At 36.9% G+C, this 21478-nt stretch overlaps 1 protein-coding gene across 1 annotated transcript in view; it reads right to left on the bottom strand.

Annotated features, from left to right (window-relative positions):
- Positions 1-5234: 5234 nt before the first annotated feature.
- IQCH (IQ motif containing H) overlaps positions 5235-21478 on the bottom strand; it is a 160236-nt gene continuing 143992 nt past the window's right edge. The window contains exons 14-16 of the mRNA XM_060418882.1: positions 19044-19105; positions 14216-14324; positions 5235-9111 (exon numbers count right to left, since the gene is read on the bottom strand). Of these exons, the coding sequence (XP_060274865.1) occupies positions 9025-9111; positions 14216-14324; positions 19044-19105 (258 nt within the window). The 3' untranslated portion in view covers positions 5235-9024. The remainder of the gene's footprint in view (positions 9112-14215; positions 14325-19043; positions 19106-21478) is intronic.

Raw genomic sequence — 21478 nt, 5'->3', positions numbered from 1 at the left:
CTAGCATTTCGCATGATGTACTCTGCATATAAGGTAATAGGCGGGGTGACAATATACAGCCTTGACGTACTCCTTTCCCAATTTGGAACCAGTCTGTTGTTCTATGTCGTGTTCTAACTGTTGCTTTTTGACCTGAATACAGATTTCTAGGAGGTAGGTAAGGTGGCCTGGTATTTCCATCTCTTGAAGAATTTTCCAGTTTGTTGTGATCCACACAGTCAAAGGCTTTAGTACAGTCCATGAAGCAGATGTTTTTGGGGAATTCTCTAGCTTTTTCTATGATCCAATGGATGTTGGCAATTTGATCTCTGGTTCCTCTGCCTTTTCTAAATCCAGCTTGTAATCTAGAAGTTCTTGGTTCATGTACTATTGATGTCTAGCTTGAAGGATTTTGAGCATTACTTTGCTAGCATGTGAAAAGAGTGCAACTGTGCCATAGTTTGAACATTCTTTGGCATTGCCATTCTTTGGGATTGCAATGAAAACTCACCTTTTCCATTCCTGTAGCTTCTGCTAAGTTTTCCAAATTTGCTGGCATATTGAGTGCAGCACTTTAATAGCATCATCTTTTAGGAGTTGAAATAGCTCAGCTGGAATCCCATCACCTCCACTAGTTTTGTTTGTAGTGATGCTTCCTAAGGCCCACTTAACTTCACACTCCAAGATGTCTGGCTCTAGGTAAGTGATCACACCATCACAGTTATTTGGGTTAGTGACAGTTAATCACAGTGTTTTTGGGGTTAAGATCTCTTTTTTGATAGTTCTTCTGTGTATTCTTGCCACCTCTTTTTAATATCTTCTGCTTCTATTAGGTCCATACCGTTTCTGTCCTTTATTATGCTCATCTTTCCATGAAATGTTCCCTTGGTATCTCTAACTTTCTTGAAGAGATCTCTTTCCCATTTATTGTTTTTCTCTATTTCTTTGCATTGATCACTAAGGAAGGCTTTCTTATATCTCCTTGCTATTCAGATAGGTTTATCTTTCCCTTTTTCCTTTGCCTTTCGCTTCTCTTATTTTCTTAGCTATTTAATGTAAGGCTTCCTCAGACAACCATTTTGCCTTTTTGCATTTTTTTCCTTGAGGGATGGTTTTTCCCCCCAAATGAAAGACATTATCCCGGTCTCAAGCACGTATTTGGCTTGCTACAATTTTTACTCAAAAAATTCCTTCCAAGAGAAAATCATTAGCATTCCGATGAACCATTTTAAATTATAAAATATGTTATAATCATTTAACGTCATATCACTTGGACTTCTCTGGTGGTGCGGTGGTTAAGAGTTCACCTGCCAGTGCAGGAGGCACAGGTCTGACCCTTGGCCCGGGAAGACTGTACATGCTGCTAAGCAACTAAGCAACTGTGCCACTACTTCTGAGCCTGGGCTCTGAAGCTTGTGCTCCACAACAAGAGAAGGCAGTGCAATGAGAAGCCTGAACACTGTAAGGAAGACCCAGTGCCGTCTAAAATAAATAAATAAAAATAAAAAAAATAAAATCACATCTCTTTAGAATAGTTGATGAGTGCACTTAAGAGGCTGTACTAAGTTGCAAAATATTTTTCATCAATTATTTCCAGTAGATGGAAGAGAAAACTGGAAGAAAAAATCACCTCCTTGTGTGATACATAAAATGTAGTCCTCTTGATAGTTTAACGATGGTGGCATAGAATCATAGAACATTGGAAGTAGGAGGAAGCTTAGATATCAATTCTACTTTCTTATTTTACATGCCAGAAACCAAGAACTAGACAGGAGACATTACTTGTCGATTAAAGAAAGAATTGGAACTAATATCCATTAACACATTTAAATCTACAGCAGATGTTATATATATACATATTCCATGTTCTGTGCTGTGCTAAGTCGCTTCAATTGTGTCCGACTCTTTGTGACCCCATGGACCATGCCTTTCAGGCTTCTCTGTCCATGGGATTCTCTAGGCAAGAATACTGGAGTTGGTTGCTGTGGCCTCCTCCAGGGGATCTTCCTGACCCAGGGATCGAACCAGAGTCTCTTATGTTTCCTACTTTGGCAGGCAGGATCTTTACCACTGGCATCACCTGGGAAGTCCATATATATTCCATACCCATTTAGAAACTACAAATGCCTCCTAATCACTGTCTGTTCCTCCAAACATTTGCAGGTGCAGGTGCCAGAAGAATTCGTCCTTTTATGCATCTCTGTTTACATGAGTAAGTATCACGGGAAAGTCATGGTTTGAATTTTTGAATACTCAGACTAAGAGTATTAAGCTTAGAATACCTTACCATGGTGCTAGCTGCTGCTGCTGCTGCTGCTGCTAAGTTGCTTCCGTCGTGTCCGACTCTGTGCGACCCCATAGACGGCAGCCCATCAGGCTCCACCGTCCCTGGGATTCTCCAGGCAAGAACACTGGAGTGGGTTGCCATTTCCTTCTCCAATGCATGAAAGTGAAAAGTGAAAGGGAAGTCGCTCAGTCGTGTCTGACTCTTCAAAACCCCATGGACTGCAGCCTACCAGGCTCCTCCTTCCATGGGATTTTCCAGGCAAGAGTACTGGAGTGGGATGCCATTGCCTTCTCCAACCATGGTTTTAGGGAACAGGCTATTACTATCTGGTGACAGCTTTGTGAACTTGGAGCTGTGAGCTGGTTATGGTATTCCCAGGCAATATCCCTAAGTTCATTATCACTTAGGATAGTAGAACTTATGGTGAAGAAACTCATATTTTGCTTTCCCAACCTCCCCCAAATTAGATTGTTTCACTTGTTCCATTAATTAAAAACAGATTCATTATAAGACAGAAAATATAGAAAGAAAACTCCCCACCATTAAGTAAGCACTGTTAACATTTGGGGGGTTATCCTTACAGTATTGTGTGTGTGTATGCGTATACATATATGCACACATTTTTTAAAAGTCATAATTTGGAGTCAGTTTTCAGGCTGTTTTCAAATACGCATTTTTACTTTGTAATAAATATTTCATTTTCTTCTAATGTAGTGTATTCTCCTAGTACATGGTTTTTTAAAAACAGCTTTCTGAGGTATAACACATTCAAACACTGCATGTACTAAAGGAGTACAACTTGATAAGTTTTGACACCTAGGAAATCATTTTCACAATCAATATAGTGAAGCCCCAGAATTTTCCTTCTGCCTCTTAGTAATCCTCCCTTTCCCTACTACCCACTTATTACCCCTGAGCACTGTTATTGATTTGCTTTTGGACACTGTAGCTTGTATTTTCTATAATACTTTGTAAATGGATATGTACTTTTTAAATTAAATTTTTTCATTCAGCAAAATTATATTGAGATTCATCCATGTCTTTTAAGTTTTTCCACAGTGTCTTTTAAGTTTTTCCTTCTCATTGCTAAGTAGTATTTCACTGTAGGATATCCCACAATTTGTTTGTCTATCTACTTGTTGATAGATGTTTGGATTGTTTCCAGTTTGGGGCTATTACAAATAAAGCTGCTATGAACATTCATGTATAAGTCTGTATATGCTTCCTTTTCTCTTGGGTAAATAACTTGGAGTGGAATGGCTGGATCATACATTAAGTGTAGGAACATGATTTTTTTTTCTAATGACTGAACAGAGGTCCTTTATTTAACCATAGTTTTTAAGAATATTGTTGAATATTTAGAATTTTATGATTTTTCACTGCTGTTGCAAATGATATATAACTTTTTGACTTAGGAATATGGATATAGATATTCAACTTGAGAAAAAAAAAAAACCACCCAAGATAATGAGTAGAAAGGCATTGTGAAGAAAACCTGGAGATAAAGAATATGTTGTTAGAAAATTCTGAGTTTTTTAATGACTGCAGAAGTATTTTGTGTCCTCTGCTGGGAAGTAAGGTCTTCCCAGGTGGCGCCAGGGGTAAAGAATCTGCCTGCCAGTGCAGGAGACAGAAGATACTTGGGTTCAGTCCCTGGGTTGGGAAGATCCCCTGCAAGAGGGCATAGCAACCCACTCCAGTATTCTTGCCTGGAGAATCCCATGGACAGAGGAGCCTGATGGGCTACAGTCCATAGGGTCCCAAAGAGTTGGACACGACTGAGGCAACTTAGCACACAGGCACACTGGGAAGCAAAGTGGCGTGAATTTTTAAATGAATCAAAATTTGAATTTAAATTTGAAGTTTATTTTGCTGTTTTGTTGTCAAGTTTATGGAACCATGATTTTATCATAACACTCCTTATGAGGCAACTGCAATAAACTTAGGTGTGGCCTTTTGTTTCTGGGAGCTATAATTAGCCATCTGGTATACTTTTTAACATTTTGTTAAATAAAAAAAATCTTAAAATGTAGCATTTTACTCGCTTCTTTTTCTCTCCATATATGTATACAGTCACACGTATATGATATGTATGATGATAAATGTGGAAAATGTGGAAGTGAGACAAATATTTACAGAATGGAAAAGGAATGCTTAGAAGGGAAACCACCATCATAAAACCCCCAAACCAAAACATGCTTATAGATGCCAAAGCTCTATTTTTCCATGTTATGTTTTAGGGTTTTCGTGTAACAAAACAAAATTTGTTTTTACCAACAGATTTTTAAGCAGCAGTGACATGCTTATTATTTACTGTTTTGGTATCTTTCCCTCATTTACATAAATACCCCAGAAACCAGCAGTTTAAAACTAATAAATGCAAGGGCCCTCCATCAAGTGCAATAAAGTTTCATAACCATGAGTTAGGCTGTTAGAGTGAAAAATAAACCTATATATGTGGTTATGCAAGGGCTTTCTTGGGAAGTGTATAATCACATTTCAAAGTTAGAACTTCAATTTGAAGTTGCAATGTAATAATGATACTTAAACATTTATGCAGAATGCTTCATCTTTACAACACTTTCCCAATATTGGTCAATTAATCTCTACTGCTTCCCTAAGGAGCAGGTCATTTTTCTAGTTAGAAAGTTGAGAAAAGTATGGCCGGTTCAGAGAAAGGCAGAGCTGGGGAGATAGGTTTCTAGTCCTTATTATTCTGTGACTCTTTGGGATGTAACTCTTAATAGAATGCATCAGTATTCTGTTCCACAGAATTAGCAAAAAACAAAGACGGAAATAGTAGCTCAATCTGCCTCAGGCTTTTAGACACAGCCCTACCCTTGTGAGGCACACTTAAAGAATGGGATACAGAAAAGATACGGAAGAGTCACTGAACATTCATTTCATCTGCATTTACCACTGATTGGACCAAACTTCTTTCAGTGAGAAAGGTGAAGTCAAATGCTTCCTCTCTCCCTGCAACCTCTACCCTCACATTATCTTGGCAACTTAATTTCTAGTTTTCCAAATAAGATTTACTGTGATTAACACATTTAAAGAGTTGAACAAATGTGTTATGCACATTAAAGCCAGAGGAACAGTAAAACAAAACTAATGAACATTTACATTTTTGGAAGTATAATTAATGTATGCTTGAGAAATTCTTAAAGATAAACATTTAAATGTTAAAATACTTATTACCTTCCCCACAGGGACAGTCTTGGGAATTAATGAGATAACAAATGCAAAGTGCTTTGAGCTCTTTAGAAGAAAGGTGGCATAAAAATTATTAATTGTTAAAAGCTAGAAGATGATAACTAACATATTACTTAGGATAAAATACATCTTTTTATACTTGAAAATAGGATGCTTGCGATTCTTGGAATGATACAGCTGAAGTAACGCTTCCCAAACTCCTCCCAGGTTACTCTACATCCTCTTGGAAGTCTTTTCCCATTTCTTAACACCCATCTTTCCAATGAAACTATGCGGCATGATTTCCCGTATTCCAGATTCTCCCACACATACCTATCATCAGTCCTCCACCTTACAGATTCATCCCCATAGAATTCTACTGATACTACTTTCTCTTCTGATTTATTTGATCATGTAGTTGTGATGCTTCACAATGCTGTCAGTTGCCCAAGTTTATGTTATGAGCAAGAAACACATGTAAGTTAAACTATCTTTGTATGCTTTAACCAGCACATTAGAATTTGTTATAAAAGAGTAAGTCCCTTACACAAGCTGGGACAAGTGAAACTGAACTTTCTACTTTATTTCAGTTCAGTTCAGTTGCTCAGTTGTGTCCGGCTTTTTGCAACCCCATGGACTGCAGCACACCAGGCTTCCCTGTCCTTCACCAACTCCCAGAGCTTGCTCAAACTCATGTCCATCGAGTCGGTGATGCCATCCAACCATCTCATCCTCTGTCATCCCCTTCTCCTCCAATCTTCTCCTTCAATCTTTCCCACTATCAGGGTCTTTTCAGATGAGTCAGTTCTTCACATCAGGTGGCCAAAGTATTGAAGCTTCAGCATCAGTCCTTCCAATGAATATTCAGGACTGATTTCTACTTTATAAAACATGCTATTAATAGAATTTGTGTTGTGTGTGTGCTAAGCCTCTTCAGTCTTGTCTGACTTTTTGTGACCCTATGAACTGTAACCCTCCAGGCTCATCTGTCCATGGGATTCTCCAGGCAAGAATACTGGAGTGGATTGCCATGCTCTTCTCTAGGGTATCTTCCCAACTGGAGTCTCTTGTGTCTCCTGCATTGGCAGACAGTTCTTTACCACCAGCTCCAAATGGGAAGCCCAGAATTTGTGTAAATGGGTTTAAATCTCAAATTTCATTCAGCCCGAGACACGGGGTGAGATATCTTCACTAAATCTCTGTTTTCTCATGTGTAAAATGAGGACAGTAGTAGTATTTCTGAAAGATATAATTTAAAAATTTATATGAAGCTTCTAATACAGTACATATCTAGCCAACAATGTGTTCAGTAGAAGGTAAATGTAAGTAGATAGCGAAAAGTAGTTAAGCAGAAAGCACAATTTGCCACTGAACATCATTTATTTAGTTTCTTTAAAACCAGTATAAAAAAGGTAAAATATAAAAGGAGATAATAATGTGCTCCTAAATGTTTAGTTGAGTTTGCTTCTCAAACCATCACAAACATTCAATATTAAAGAACAGGTCATTTCTCTCACAAAGATAGCTCTATGGTTAAATGTATGCTTTTCCCCAAAACTTCCTGAAAATGGCAATCATTTTCAAAAAATCCTCTTATTGACAAAGATTTCAGTTTCCCATTTAGAATAGTAAAAACTCAGTAAGTTATGCTGATTAATTTATGTTTAGGACACATTGTACACATATACATGATATTTTTTCAAACTTAGTTTACCAGTAGCACAGTATCTTTGCTATTCATATATGCTAAAAGATAATGGACTATGCTTCTTTTCAAATGTTCTGTAATTAAAACATTTCACTAATTTAATCTGGTCCTCTGGCTTCTTTCAGGTAATTACTTGAAGTGATTGTTTTATTATACCAATTTTTCTCCTTTGATTTTGAAGCCGTAGCTTTTTAGGTAGAGAACCTGACTCTCAATCACTTTCCAGTGAGACCTTAATCTGAATATAAGGCCTGAATTTGGAAACAGGCATTCTGTGGTGTCTGTTAATGATAGAGGCAAGAAGGAAAGTGCATTGTTTGAGAAACTGATTATGTGGGTAAAAAAAAAAAAAAAAAAAAGGTATGGGAGAGTGAACTCATTTTACTCTTGCCAGCAGCTTGAGGCTCAAGAGTGCTAATCAAAATTCACATATAAAAACTTCCCTGATAGATTTTAACAGTTTTGTACTATTAAGAAGGGGATCTCACTATGTGAAAGATCCACTGCTGTGCTGAACAAAACAGAGACAGTTTTCTTTTAAAGTCCAGAGCAGATGAGAGCCATAAGGAGACAGAGGGTTTCATTTACTCTCAGGACACGACTGTGCCAGTGAACTAATGAGTCTCTTGGACCTTATGTTGCTCTGGCTTCAATCGAGGCGAGGCTCTAATGGGCATGTAGTACTTCCTATCCGTCAAGTGTCTGGACAATGGGCCCCTCATATGGATTTGAGCGATCTGGCAAGAAAAAGAGGTCATCGATGTACCTATCACAAGCAGGAAACCTGGCTAATTAGTCTACTTCCAACTATAGCAAAACAAAAGCTGACACACACACACACTAATGTTAACTGTTTTGCAGAAATTCAGCCTATAACTGAGGCAGAGTTAACACATTATTGAAATTCCATAGGTAATAAATACCCCTCTTTTCCTCAACACACTCAAATAGTTTTAAAGATACAAAGGTCATTCTTTAAAACAACTCTGTGATTTTGTGACTTGCATATTTCACCCTTCAGTTAAGCTGGAAGATGTAGAAATACTTTCAACAGTTACAAAGCAAACACCAAGAGTGTCAACACTGCATAATTTTAACACTTTGCCCTTTAAAAGGTACTGTTGAATTAAGCTTGTAAAAATCCTACTGCTGTATTAATGGAGAGCTAGAGAATACAAATGTTTATTCAAGATAGAGGGCTGAGTTACACTGTTAAACTAAGAGCAGATACTGCCACCTAGATACATTCTGATTATTTAACTAGATGTTGGCTTATTTTACTTTTTGAAAAAAGGCAACAACAGACAATAGTGGCTTGGCACAATAAAAAGACAATGAGTGATGAAAGATCACTTTACAAATCCATAGAAAAGTAATTTTCTTGGGGAAAAAGAGACATTTCCATTTTGCCAAATAGCGAGGATTAAGCCTTTATTCAATTTTTTACATGCAGAAGACAAATTATTATTAGGAATAGGAAGAGAAAACCAGAGAATTTTTTTTAAAGCTTCATAATCCTGAAGTTTATAAAGAGATAGATGCAGAAGCGATATTAGTAAGACTTGTAACTTTCTTGATAGCTTATTTCTTCCTGTGTTTGGGAAGAGGAAGAGATTGATTGAAATGATAACACAATTAGGTTTTGGTTTAATAAGTAAAATAAGATTACTTAATAAACAATTTTTAAAGAAAGCATTACATTATAGTCTACTCTGTTACCCTTCCTAGCAAACAAAGCAAACTAAATTTCCCTTCCTTTTATTCCTAACAGAAAAATGAATGTTGCCCATTTTTTGGCTTCAGATTGGAATCCAAAATCAGTGAAGTGTTCCAGGATCATTCACTTATCAGGTTTTTAATGTTTGGACTGTAGGTTTTCTTCAAATCTCAACTTGTTTTCCTCTGTTACTCCCAGAATGGCTTCAAGGTCATTAATGGTAGTCTGTAAATGAACAGTGAAAATAGTATTTGTTACTTAAAGACCTCTTACAAGTCTTCCATCCAGTTCCTCAAGCATTTGCTCCTTTTTAAAATTAAGTATGGTTTAGATCAGTTCTGCTCAAAATGTGTTCCACTTTTTCAGTCTTTAACGAAATGGGTTAAAAACTGAGAGGAAGAACTTGGAAACCTTTATAGAGATTTTTGTGTCTATTAAATATAATGAAAAAATGGGCTTCTGTGTAATATGACTTTGATTTTTTTCATTTTATTTTTCTAGTAATTCATTTTTGTTGTATTTCACATATGTATTGATGGATAATAGATCAGAAAAAATACAACAAACAGGTCCTTCAATGCAGTTAATTTGAGATGCCCTGGTCTGCTGCTGCTGCTGCTAAGTCGCTTCAGCCGTGTCTGACTCTGTGAGACCCCATAGATGGCAGCCCACCAGGCTCCGCTATCCCTAGGATTCCCACTGGAGTGGGATGCTGTGGTCTAGTCACCCTAAAATGAGGACTAGTCAGCTGATGGGAGCATTTATTTCCATTGGCTTGGGGGAGGAAAAGTGGCACATTTCCATGCGTTTTATTAAGTTTTTTTTTGAGGTAAAATTCACATATCATAAAATCCACCCTTTTAAAGTGTATAATTCAGTGGCTTTTAGTATATTCATAAGAACCTATTACTCTGTGTTATTCCAGAACACTTTGATCACCTGAGTAGAAATTCTATACCCATTATCTGCCATTCCTCATTTTCTACCTCTCCTACCTCCTGGTAACCTCTGATCTATTTTCTATCTCTGTAGAATTGCCTACTCTGGACATTTCATGTAAATGAATCATATAGTATTGTGCCCTTTGTGTCTCAGCATAATGTTTTCAAGGTTTATCCATTTTGTAGCATGGGTCAGAACTTAATTTCTTTTTTATGGCTGAATAATATTTCATTGTATCTGTTATCTATTTTTACTTTGGTTGTTTGCACTTTAGGTTTTATACCTAAGAAACCATTGCTAACCACAGATCATGAAGATTTATACTTAGTATTCCAATGTATGAAATATTATTCATTTAATATGATATAATGGAATTCACCCACTTATCTGTTGATGGGTATTTGGGTTGTTTCTACCTTTTGGCTCTTATGAATAATGTTTCATACTAATATATGTTTTCATATGAGCATATATTTTCAGTACTCTTGGGTATAAAACTAGGTGTGGAATTGCTGAATCGTATGGCAATTTTGTTTAACATTTTGAGGAAATATGAAACTATACATGGCAATGACACCATTTTATATTCCTATCAGCAACGTATGAGGGTTCCAGTTTCTCTGTATCGTTGTCAGTGTTTGTTATTATGTCTTTTTGATTGTAGCCATCTTAAGTGTGTAATGGAATCTTATGGTTTTGATTTGCATTTCCCTAATAACTAATAATGTTGAGTGTTTCTTCATGTTTTTACTGTGTATTTGTATATCTTCTTTGACAACAATCTATTCAAGTCCTTTGCTCACTTTTTAATTGGATTATTTGTTTTTCTGTTGTTAAATTGTAAGAGTGCTTTATATACTGTGGACACTAGAGACATCATATTTCACCAATTCTGTAAGTTGTCTTTTCACTTTTGTAAGTATCCTTTGGTGTACATAGAAGTTGTCAATGTTGATGGAATCCAACTTAGTATTTTTATGTTGCTTGATTGAACTTAATGTATCATATCTAAGAAGCCATTGCTAACCACAACGTCTTGAAGATTTATACCTGTTTTCTTCTAAGAATTTAATACTTTTAACTCTTACATGTATGTCTTTAATCCAGTTTTACTTAACTTTTGTATTTGCTATGGAGTTGAGAGGTACAACTTCATTCATTTGCATGTGGATATCCATTTGTCCCAGCACTATTTATCAAAAAGACTATTCTTTTTTCATTGAATGGGCTTGGCGCTTGTTGAAAGTCAATTGACTGTAAAAGTGAAGGTTTGTTTTTGGACTCTCAATTCTATTCCATTCATCTATACATCTATTCTTATGATAGTACCACATATTCTTGATTACTGTAGCTTTGTAGTAAGTTTTTAAAATTGAGAGGCCCTCTAACTTTGTTCTTTTTTCCCAAGATTATTTTGACTATTTTGGATCTCTCAAATTTCCAAATGAATTTTAGGATTATCTTGTCAATTTCTGCAATAAAGCCAGCTAGGATTTTGATAGGAATTGCAATGAATATGTGAGTCAGTTTGGAGGGTACTGCCATTTTAGCAATGTTAAGTTTTCTGTTCCATAAACATAGAATGACTTACCACTTATTTAGGTCTCCTTTCTTTTATGCTGTTTTGTAGTTTTCAGCAGATAGGTCTTGTACTCATTCTGCCAAACTTATTTGTAAATATTTTATTCTTTTTTATTTAAAAATTAGTTTTAGATTGTTCATTGCTGATGTATGGAGATACAACTGATATTTATATTGATATATAGCTATTGGGTCTTACAAACTTGCTGAATTTATTAGTTCCAACAGATTATTTCTGAGTTCTTTAGGACTTCTATATACAAGATCATGTCATCTGTGAATAAAAATAGTTCATTTCTTTCCAAACTTGGTGCCTTTTATTTCTTTTTCTTGCCTAACTGTCCAGGCTAGAACCTCCTATAATGATGAATAGAAGTGGTGGGAGCAGACATCCTTGTTCTTGTTCCTGATCTTGGGGGGAAAGCTTTCAGTCTTGCACCATTAACTATGATGTTAGCTGTGAGTTTTTCCCAGATGCCCTTATCAGGTTGAAGAAGTTACTTTTTAGTCCTAGTTTGTTTGAGTGTTTTGTTTAATCAAGAAAGGGTGTTAAATTTTGTTAAATGCTTTTTCTGCATCATCTTTCATTTTTATTTGGCCTTTACTTTGCTGGTAAATCCTTGTTTACAAACTGAAAATACTTATCAGGCTGTCATTAGGATAGTAGACAAAAATATTACCAAAAATGAATCTATTACATTTTTTAAGTTTTTAAGTTATTCCTATTTTATTGAGATTTAAAGTTTTTACCTTTGGACCTTCTAGCAAGGGTTAAAAAAAAGTCAAGATAACAATAATTCACATGAGATGCAGAAACCATGAGATATTTAAAAGCTACTTAAGAATATCTGACTTTTGATGATTTTAAAGTCAGACAAAGGGCAGAGAGAAAAGGCCTTATTTTGTCCATAGCAGTTGGCTCTGCCAACCTCAAGTCCAAGGTTGGAGTCTACTAAGTCTGCATGGCTTGGGGGATAAACCGTGTGCCTTAGTCTGCCCAGGCTGCTATAACAAAACACTGTAGATGGGGTGGCTTAAACAACAAAAATTTATTTCTCACATTTCTGGAGGCTGGGAAGTTTGAGGGCAAGGTGCTGGCTCTTTCTGTTCCTGGTGAGAGCTCTCTTTCTGGTTTGCAGACAGCCATCTTCTTGCTGTGTTCCCATTTAGTGGGGAGACAGAGGCAGAGAAAGACAGAGAGAAAGAAAGAGTGCAAGGTCTCTAGTCTCTTATAAGGGCACTAATCCCATCATGAGGAACCCACCATTATGACTTCATTTAAACATACTTACTTCCCAAGGTCACCTTCTTCATACATTATCATACTGCGGATGAAGAGTTCAACACGTGAACTTTGGGAGAACATAGTTCAGTCCACAGCACCATCTGATCCTGACTATTAGCTGTATTTGGACAGACTAAACTAATCACGTGCATATAGGCTCAGAATTTTGCACATCATGGTAACAGATGAAATGATGCTAGCTGGCAGGAACTTAGACTATAAATGATGAGTACAGATCCTTTAGAAAGACCAGTGAAAGTTGATGCAACACATAAAATCACTCTGAAGAGCAAAGCATTACTATCATTATTACTGTTACAGAGGGACTCTTGAGAGTCCCTTGGACTGCAAAGAGACCAAACCAGTCAATCCTAAAGGAAATCAGTCCTGAACAGTCATTGAAAGGACTGATGCTGAAACTGAAGCTCCAATACTTTGGCCACCTGATGTGAAGAACTGACTCCATAGAAAAGACCTGATGCTGGGAAAGACTGAAGGCGGGAGGAGAAGAGGACGACAGAGGATCAGCTGGTTGGGTGGCATCACTGACTTGATGGACGTGAGTTTGAGCAAGCTCCGGGAGTTGGTGAAGGACAGAGAAGCCTGGCGTGCTGCAGTCCATGGGGTTGCAGAGTCAGAAATGACTGAGTGACTCAACTGGCTGAGTGGGACTGGGCCCTAACTCAAGGAAAAATAATATTCAAAATTTTTATTTTTATCAAGCTTTTGTTGGGCTTTCCATTTAAGAGAAAAATCACATGTGGTTTCTGATTTAATTCCTTGAGTTACTTGACCCATTCAAACAAGATGAAGGCTGACTGCAAACCAGATGCACACTCCAGTAAGCAATATCAAGTGTTCGTCTCTGTTTAGCTGATATTTAAAGAATTTTGGAATCTTGCTCTCATTTTCTAGAGTTTAGAGACTTCTAGTCAATTATACATGACTGGATTTTCTGAAGCAACATCCTTAGGTGATGTTTGGAAGCTTCAAAATGTTATGATGTCCCACTTCAGCAAAATGGGGTGGAGCAGATGGCTTACAAATATACTGAGGTTTTCTTCTGTTTCTCCCTATACACGTTGTCCTTCCTGGGATTGCAGAACTTTTCTGGCTCTAGAAACTTAGACTTCCCAGGAATCCTTAGCCAGATATCATATTATCTGAAATATAGGTAGATTATAGTCAGGATTTTTGGTTGTGACAGTCTCTGTTTTGGCTCCATTGTGGTACTTCAATGTCACCTTCAACATCAGAAAGCCCTATTGTCTTGTAAGCTTAGATTTGGAAATGGCAGCAAGTTAAAACAAGTCTACTATATTTAAAGAAAAAGTTTCAAACTATTAAATTTAACTAACAGGTTCAGTGGGAACCTTACAATATTGACCCTACATGCTGTAAAATATGTACCGCTTACAATGAAAAAAAAAAATGGTTTAGCACTTGTTTACAATACAGCATGAGGTATTTTCAGCCCTTGTATAGAAATTAACCAGGATCGTTAGTTAATTAACACCTCACCTTAAAATTGGTCTCGCCTTGCATATTAGGTGCTGATATTTCTTGATGGATGATGAAGAGATTGCGAGCAAAGGTCATGAGGACCCCCTGGAGATCCTCACCGATTGTTCTGTTAATGATATCCAAACAAATGAGTTTACCAACGATTCCCCTCACATGCTTAAAAACAATCACCCTCTCATTTGTGCCTGTCTGGTGATGGAATTTAATGAGTATTTTCAATCTCACAAGGTGGCAATCTTCAGGGAGATATGAAAGATGAGGCTCCATTTTAACTTGTCAACAAAAAGGATTTGTGTAATAAATATTTTTTTATTAATCAACATAGCAGAATGTAGGAATAGGTTCAGTCATTCCTAGCAAAAGGCTACCACTGAGCTAGGACACTAGTATTAGCTCATTTTAAAAATTGTTAGTTTAAGAGAATTGTTTCTGAGTGTAATTCATGCTTAACAATTTACTTGCCTACAGAGACATTGGCACCTCAGCATTTTGAAGACTTTCATCTAGGGTTTATTTTCTGTTTCATGTATACAAGTGATTCCTGCCACTTATGAATGCATCCCATCTATGTGCAGAGGAGAATGTGCCCCATTCATGAATAGCTGTCTGTATAAAGCTGAACACACATTTAAGGAAGATTTCAGAGAACTTGAAAACCATCTTGCAGAACTAAATTATGGTCAGTGAACATTCCCAAACCACTAGACCACTGTAAATTTTAACCTCGAAACAAAACTCCAGGGTATTTTTCTAGCAATTATTCAAACTTTTTTTTAAGCAAAGGAAAAAATAGATTAAAGGAATGGATTAATTTTTAAAAATTGTTCTGTCCTGAGGGGATGAACCTAAAGAGCTAATGCCTCTTAAGGCAGCTGCAAATAACTTTGGGATTCTTTGCCAGTTGTTATCTGTAAAATAAGTCACCTTAGAGTCAGGCTTAGACCCTTTTGGAATGGCTTCCTTACAGCCTGATTGGGCTTTCCTTGGATCAGGTTGGGGGAGTAGAAATCTTCCCAGTTCCAAGACAGGAAACCAGAGCTCTATGCCCTGCTACTGATTTTGTGACTTTGGGGAAGTTACTTGAGCTCTCTGGGTCTTCATTTCTTTTCTCTGAAATGAAGGAAGTGGACTAGCCAAGTACTTCCAAACTTCTTGAGTTACATTCCCTAAATCCAAGGACCACCTACTCCTACCCCTTATAGCTACTGAACATTGGTATCTTTTCTTTTAATAGAAAAAACAATAGCCAAAGGCAAATTGTTGTTGTTGTTGTTCAGTCACTAAGTTGTGTTGGACTCTTTGCTACCCCATGGACTGCAGCATGCCAGGCTTCTGTCCTCCACTATATCCCAGAATTTGCTCAAATTCATGTCCATTGAGTTGGTGACGCCATCTAACCATCTCATCCTCTGCTGTCACCTTCTCCTTTTGCCTTCAGTCTTTCCCAGCATCAGGGTCTTTTCCAATGAGTCAGATGTTTTTCAATGAGTTGGCTCTTCACATTAGGTGGCCAAAGTATTGGAGCTTCAGCTTCAGCTTCAGTCCTTCTAATGTATATTCAGAGTTGATTTCCTTTATGATTGTCTGGTTTGATCTCCTTGCTGTCCAAGGGACTCTCAAGAGTCTTTTCCAGATCACAGTTCGAAAGCATCAATTCTTCTGTGCTCAGCGTTCTTAATGGTCCAACTCTCATATCCATGCTGGAGTACTGGGAAAACCATAGCTTTGATTATATGACCTTTGTTGGCAAAGCAATGTCTCTGCTTTTTAATATGCTGTCTAGTTTTGTCATAACATTCCTTCCAAGGAGCAAGGAGATGGTTTATGTATCTTTTAATTTCATGGCTGCAGTCACTGTCCGCAGTGATTTTGGAGCCAAAGAAAGTAAAATCTGCCTCACCCACAGTAGTAGATATAATGGTCATCTAAATGAATTCATCCATTCTCGTCCATTTTATTTATTTTCCATTTTTTTAGAACTAATTTTTTTAAAATTTTAATTGTAGGATAATTACTTCACAAAATTGTGATGATTTTTGCCATACATCAACATGAATTGGCCATAGGTATACATATGTCCCCTCCCTCTTATACCCCTCTCCTGCCTCTCTCCCCCTCCCACCTTTTAGGTTGTCACATAGCACTGGCTTTGGGCTCCCTGCATCATACATCAAACTCCCACTGGCTACATATTTTACATATGGTAATATGTATGTTTCCATGCTATTCTCTCAAATCATCCCACCCTCTCCTTCCCCCACTGTGTCTGAAAGTCTATTCTTTATGTCTGTGTCCCCTTTGCTGCCCTGCACATATGATCATCAGTAACATCTTTCTAGATTCCATATATATGCATTAATATACAATATTTGTCTTTCTCTTTCTGACTTACTTCGCTCTGTATAATAGGCTCTAGGTTCATCCTCCTCATTAGAACAGACTCAAATGCATTCCTTTTTATAGCTGAGTAATATTCCATTGTGTATATGTATCACAACTTCCTTAGCCATTCAGCAGTCTATCCCATCCATTTTAATTCACTGATTCCTGAGATGTTGGTGTTCACTCTTGCCATCTCCTGCTTGACCACGTCCAGTTTACCTTGATTCATGGACCTAACATTCCAGGTTCCTATGCAGTATTGTTCTTTAACAGCATCGACTTTACTTTCACCACTAGACACATCCACAACTGAGTGTCGTTTCTGGTTTCGCCCCATTGCTTCATTTTTTCTGGAGCTATTAGTAATTGCTGTCTGCTCTTTCCCAGTAGTATACTGAACACCTTCCAACCTAGGGGCTCATCTTCAGGTGCCAAATCTTTTTGCCTTTTCGTACTGTTTATGTGGTTTTCCAGGCAAGAATACTGGAGTGGGTTGCCATTTCCTCCTCCAGTGGATCATGTTTTGTCAGAACTCTTCACTATGACCCGTCCATCCTGGATGGCCCTTCACCATGACAAAGCTGTGATCCATGAAGGGGAAAGACAACTTTAGAGTCATTAATTTTCTTTTCATTTTTTTCTTTTTAAAATTATGAAAATATGATAACACATTTACAGTAGACTTGGAAAACACAGAACAAAGTTACATATAGTTCTACTATATTTTACAATTTTTTAAGTAGATAAATTAAGATTTTTAGTAGGAGTTTCAATCTCAAACTCTCAAAAACTAATAGAATGAACAGACAGAAAAGTAGAAGGATATAGTAGACCTGAATAGCACTATGAACCAATTCAACATAATTAAGATATATACAACTTTCATACGATAGCATGATACAAATCCTATTCAAGTTCCCATAGACTACAAACCAGGAGACAGTGGAACATGTCCAGGGAGATAAAAAAAGGTGCAAAAAATTTCACAGTCTAAAGATATTGAAATGGTACACAGTCTGTTCTATTATCACTGTGGAATTATGTTATAAATCATTATCAAAAGATATTTGAAGATAGTCCACATATTTTCAAGTGCAATGTGACAATTACCAAGAGAGATTTTGAGAGTAATTAATTTTTTAACAGTGATTTGTATTTTATTGCCACAAGGTCAGTATGTATTGGACCCCAGGTGCTTCTCCAAATTCCTGGGTCCCATCCAGATCGACAAAATCAGAATCTTTGATTGTGTAGTTTCACAAAGTCCCTCAAGGTGATTCTTACATATCCTGAAGACTGAGACTCATACTTAAAAAAAAAATTGTGTGTGTGTGTGTGTGTGTGTGTGTGTGTGTGTGTGATGCTGAGTCCACACATGGATTCAAGCTCCTCTAACCACCCCCTCAGCCTCCTCAGGTCCATGGTTCCCAGCTTGGGATCCAAGAAACTAGATCGACTGTATGTCCCCTTTCCTATTAATAATTCATTTCTAGAACTTCCTTCATTTTTCCCTTCCTTGAACTTTCTACTTAAATTCCACTATTTCCAGAAATATCCTAGTATAAGTGAAATCAGATGAAGTTATCCCAGTGAAGCCAAGCCACACAATTCTGATGTGTAAGGTTCCCTCTTAGAGCTCTCACCTGATATGGTCTGATTGTCATAAACCCAAATAAAACCCAGCCAACTCATGAAAAAGCCTCTCAATCCTCCAGAGAAAATCAAGCAACACTAAGAAAAGTTTATATTTATCTTATCTTTTTCAATGTGCTGTAAATATTAAAAGGAAGAAAAATATAGGATAGAAAGTTTCCCAACAAATCAGAATGACTTAAAGGTACCAAATAACCATATTTCAAGATATGAATAAGATACAGTTCAAGGCTATGACTCAAAAGCTCTGAGTCCTAGATGAGGTAAAAACTTTCACTAAGCTCTCCAGAATAACCTGGAGAGAAATTTGCAGGAAACAGGAAAACACAGAGAAACCCCCTGAATGGTGCAAAGGACTCTTAGCATAAAATGTACCTCAAGGAGACTGCATCAGGGCTGGAACTAGATCTGAGGAGAGGCTACAGGCCCCGCCTCTTAGGGGGCATCTTGCTGAGTCATCAGAGTACTTTTCTAAGCATGTCAGAATGACAACTGCCCTTCTGCAATTAGTCAGATTTGCTGTGGCTTGTAGGTATATGTGTTTGAATATAGTATGTTGTTAAAACTAGACTCTTACCCATTGATTCTGGATAATTAATCAGTTATAATAATGAACTCCCACTGACACATCTCAAGTCAGTTTATGAAATACTTAAAGATCTAAATAAAACAAGATAGACTTTCAATGAATCAGCAGACTGATTAAAATGCAAAAGAAGCATCATTCTTGTTGGTTGTTATAGTCTATTTTCTTAGCTTATTACATCTCTTAGACATACTTCATACTTACAACATTCCCAACCTGTCTCTCTTCAAGTTTTCAAATAATATAAAGATAGTTCCTTGTCTGTCCTATAAAATTTGAATGGGAAGAAGAGAAAAATAGCATATTATGTTGGAAACAAAGAAAACGTACTAAACTAAGACCACTAAGGCTGATTTGAATTGAAGTCTAGACCTAATTGCAAATATTGTGAGAAGCACATTTGGAAAGGCTGTCTCTAGAACATGGAATAGGGATATTCCTGGTCGGTGTTGTCTTTCAACTGAGATTATAATTTACATCAACATTGTATAAGTTTAAAGTATACAACATGTTGATTTGATATATTTATTTATTGTAATTTGAATATCACAATAGCTTTAGCTAAGACCTCTATCTCATCACATAATTATGATTTCATTTTTGTGGTGAGAATATCAAAGATCTAGTCTCGTGGCAATTTTGAAGTATATAATATAATATTGTTGACTATAATCACTATGCTCTTTGTTAGATTTCCCTAGAACCTATTCTAATTTTCAAACTGCAAATTTGTCCCTTTGACTAATATCCTCCCAATCCCTCACCCACCCCAGGCCCTGGTAACCGCCACTCTACTCTGTTTCATTGAGTTTGACGTGTTTTTTTTTTTTAGATTCTACATGTAAGTGAAATCGTATAATCTTTGTCTGGCTTTTTTCACTTAGCATAATGCAGTCAAGTTTCATCTGTGTTCTCACACATAACAGGATTTCCTTCTTTCTCATGGCTGAGTAATATTCCATTCTATATATACTGCACCTTTTCAAAATTGATATATAGTTGATATACAATATTATATAAGTATCAGGTGTACAACATAATGATTGACAATTTTTAAAGCTTATACTCCATTTATAGTTTTTTTAACATACTGGCTATATTCCTTGTGTTGTAGCTTATTCTATACATAGTAGTTTGTACTTCTTAATCTATCCCTGTTTTATCCCTCCCACCTTCCCTCTTCCCTCTGATAACCACTAGTTTGTTCTCTGTATCTGTAAGTCTGTTTCTTTTTGGTTATATACACTAGTTTGTTGTATTTTTTAGATTCCACATGTAATTTATAACAAACAGTATTTCTCTTTCTCTCTGATTTATTTCACTAAGCATAATACCTCTAAGTCCCTCCACGTTGTTGCAAATGGCAAATTTTCATTCCTTTTTATGGCTGAGTAATATTCCATTGTACATATATACCACATCTTCTTTATTCATTTACCTGTTGGTGAATACTTAGGTTGCTTCCATATCATGGCAATTGTAAATAGTGGTGCTATGACATTTGGGGTGCGTGTATCTTTTCAAATTAGTGTTTTCTACCCAGGAGTGAAATTGGTGGATCATATGGTAATTATACTTTTAGTTTTCTGAAAAACCTCCATAATGTTTTTACACAATGGCTGCACCATTTTGTATTTGCACCAACAGTGTATGAGGGTTCTCTTTTCTCCACATCCTCACCAACATTTGTTATTTGTGCTCTTTTTGATGATAGGTATGAGGTAATATCTCATTATGATTTTGATTTGCATTTCTCTGATGACAAATGATGTTGAGCATCTTTTCATGTGCTTGTTGGCCGTCGGTGTGTCTTGTTTTGAAAAATGTCTGTTCAGGTCTTCCGCCCAATTTTTAATCAATTTCTTTTTTTTTCATGTTGAGTTGTATGAGCTGTTTATATATTTTGGATATCTTGGCATACCGTTTGCAAATATTTTCTCCCATTTAGCAGGTGGTCTTTTGTCAATGGTTTCCTTTGCTGTGTAAAAGCTTTTAAGTTTAATTAGGTCCCATTTATTTGTTTAGAGAAGGCAATGGCAACCCACTGCAGTACTCTTGGAAAATCCCATGGGTGGAGGGAGGAGCCTGGAAGGCTGCAGTCCATGGGGTCGCTGAGGGTCGGACACGACTGAGTGACTTCAGTTTCACTTTTCACTTTCATGTATTGGAGAAGGAAATGGCAACCCACTCCAGTGTTCTTGCCTGGAGAATCCCAGGCACGGGGGAGCCTGGTGGGCTGCCGTCTATGGGGTCACACAGAGTTGGACAGTGACTTAGCAGTGCAGCAGCAACATTTATTTGTTTTTGCTTTCATTTCCTTTTCCAATCTGCAATTTAGCTCACTTTCCAGGTGATTCTCATGCACATCAAAATTTAAAAACCACTGTTCTAAGAGAAATGGATAAAAAATATACGGAAGCAGTTTGTTGTGTGAAAAATAATTTGTACTTCAAAGGAAAGCTATATACTGTCCATATCACACCTTGATTCTATGGAAGATATTTTACAAGTGACTGAGAAATTCTGTCTAGTTTGTTAGAGGTTCAGTTGATTTTCCTCTCCTGCTTCCCATGTGGAAAAATCAACTTTGCCTCCATTTACATTTTCATTTCAACAGTCATGATCTATAAAGATGTATG

This window comes from Ovis aries, chromosome 7 (assembly GCF_016772045.2).
Source record: "Ovis aries strain OAR_USU_Benz2616 breed Rambouillet chromosome 7, ARS-UI_Ramb_v3.0, whole genome shotgun sequence".
NCBI lineage: Eukaryota > Metazoa > Chordata > Mammalia > Artiodactyla > Bovidae > Ovis > Ovis aries.
This window is presented reverse-complemented; position numbering and strand designations above follow the sequence as displayed.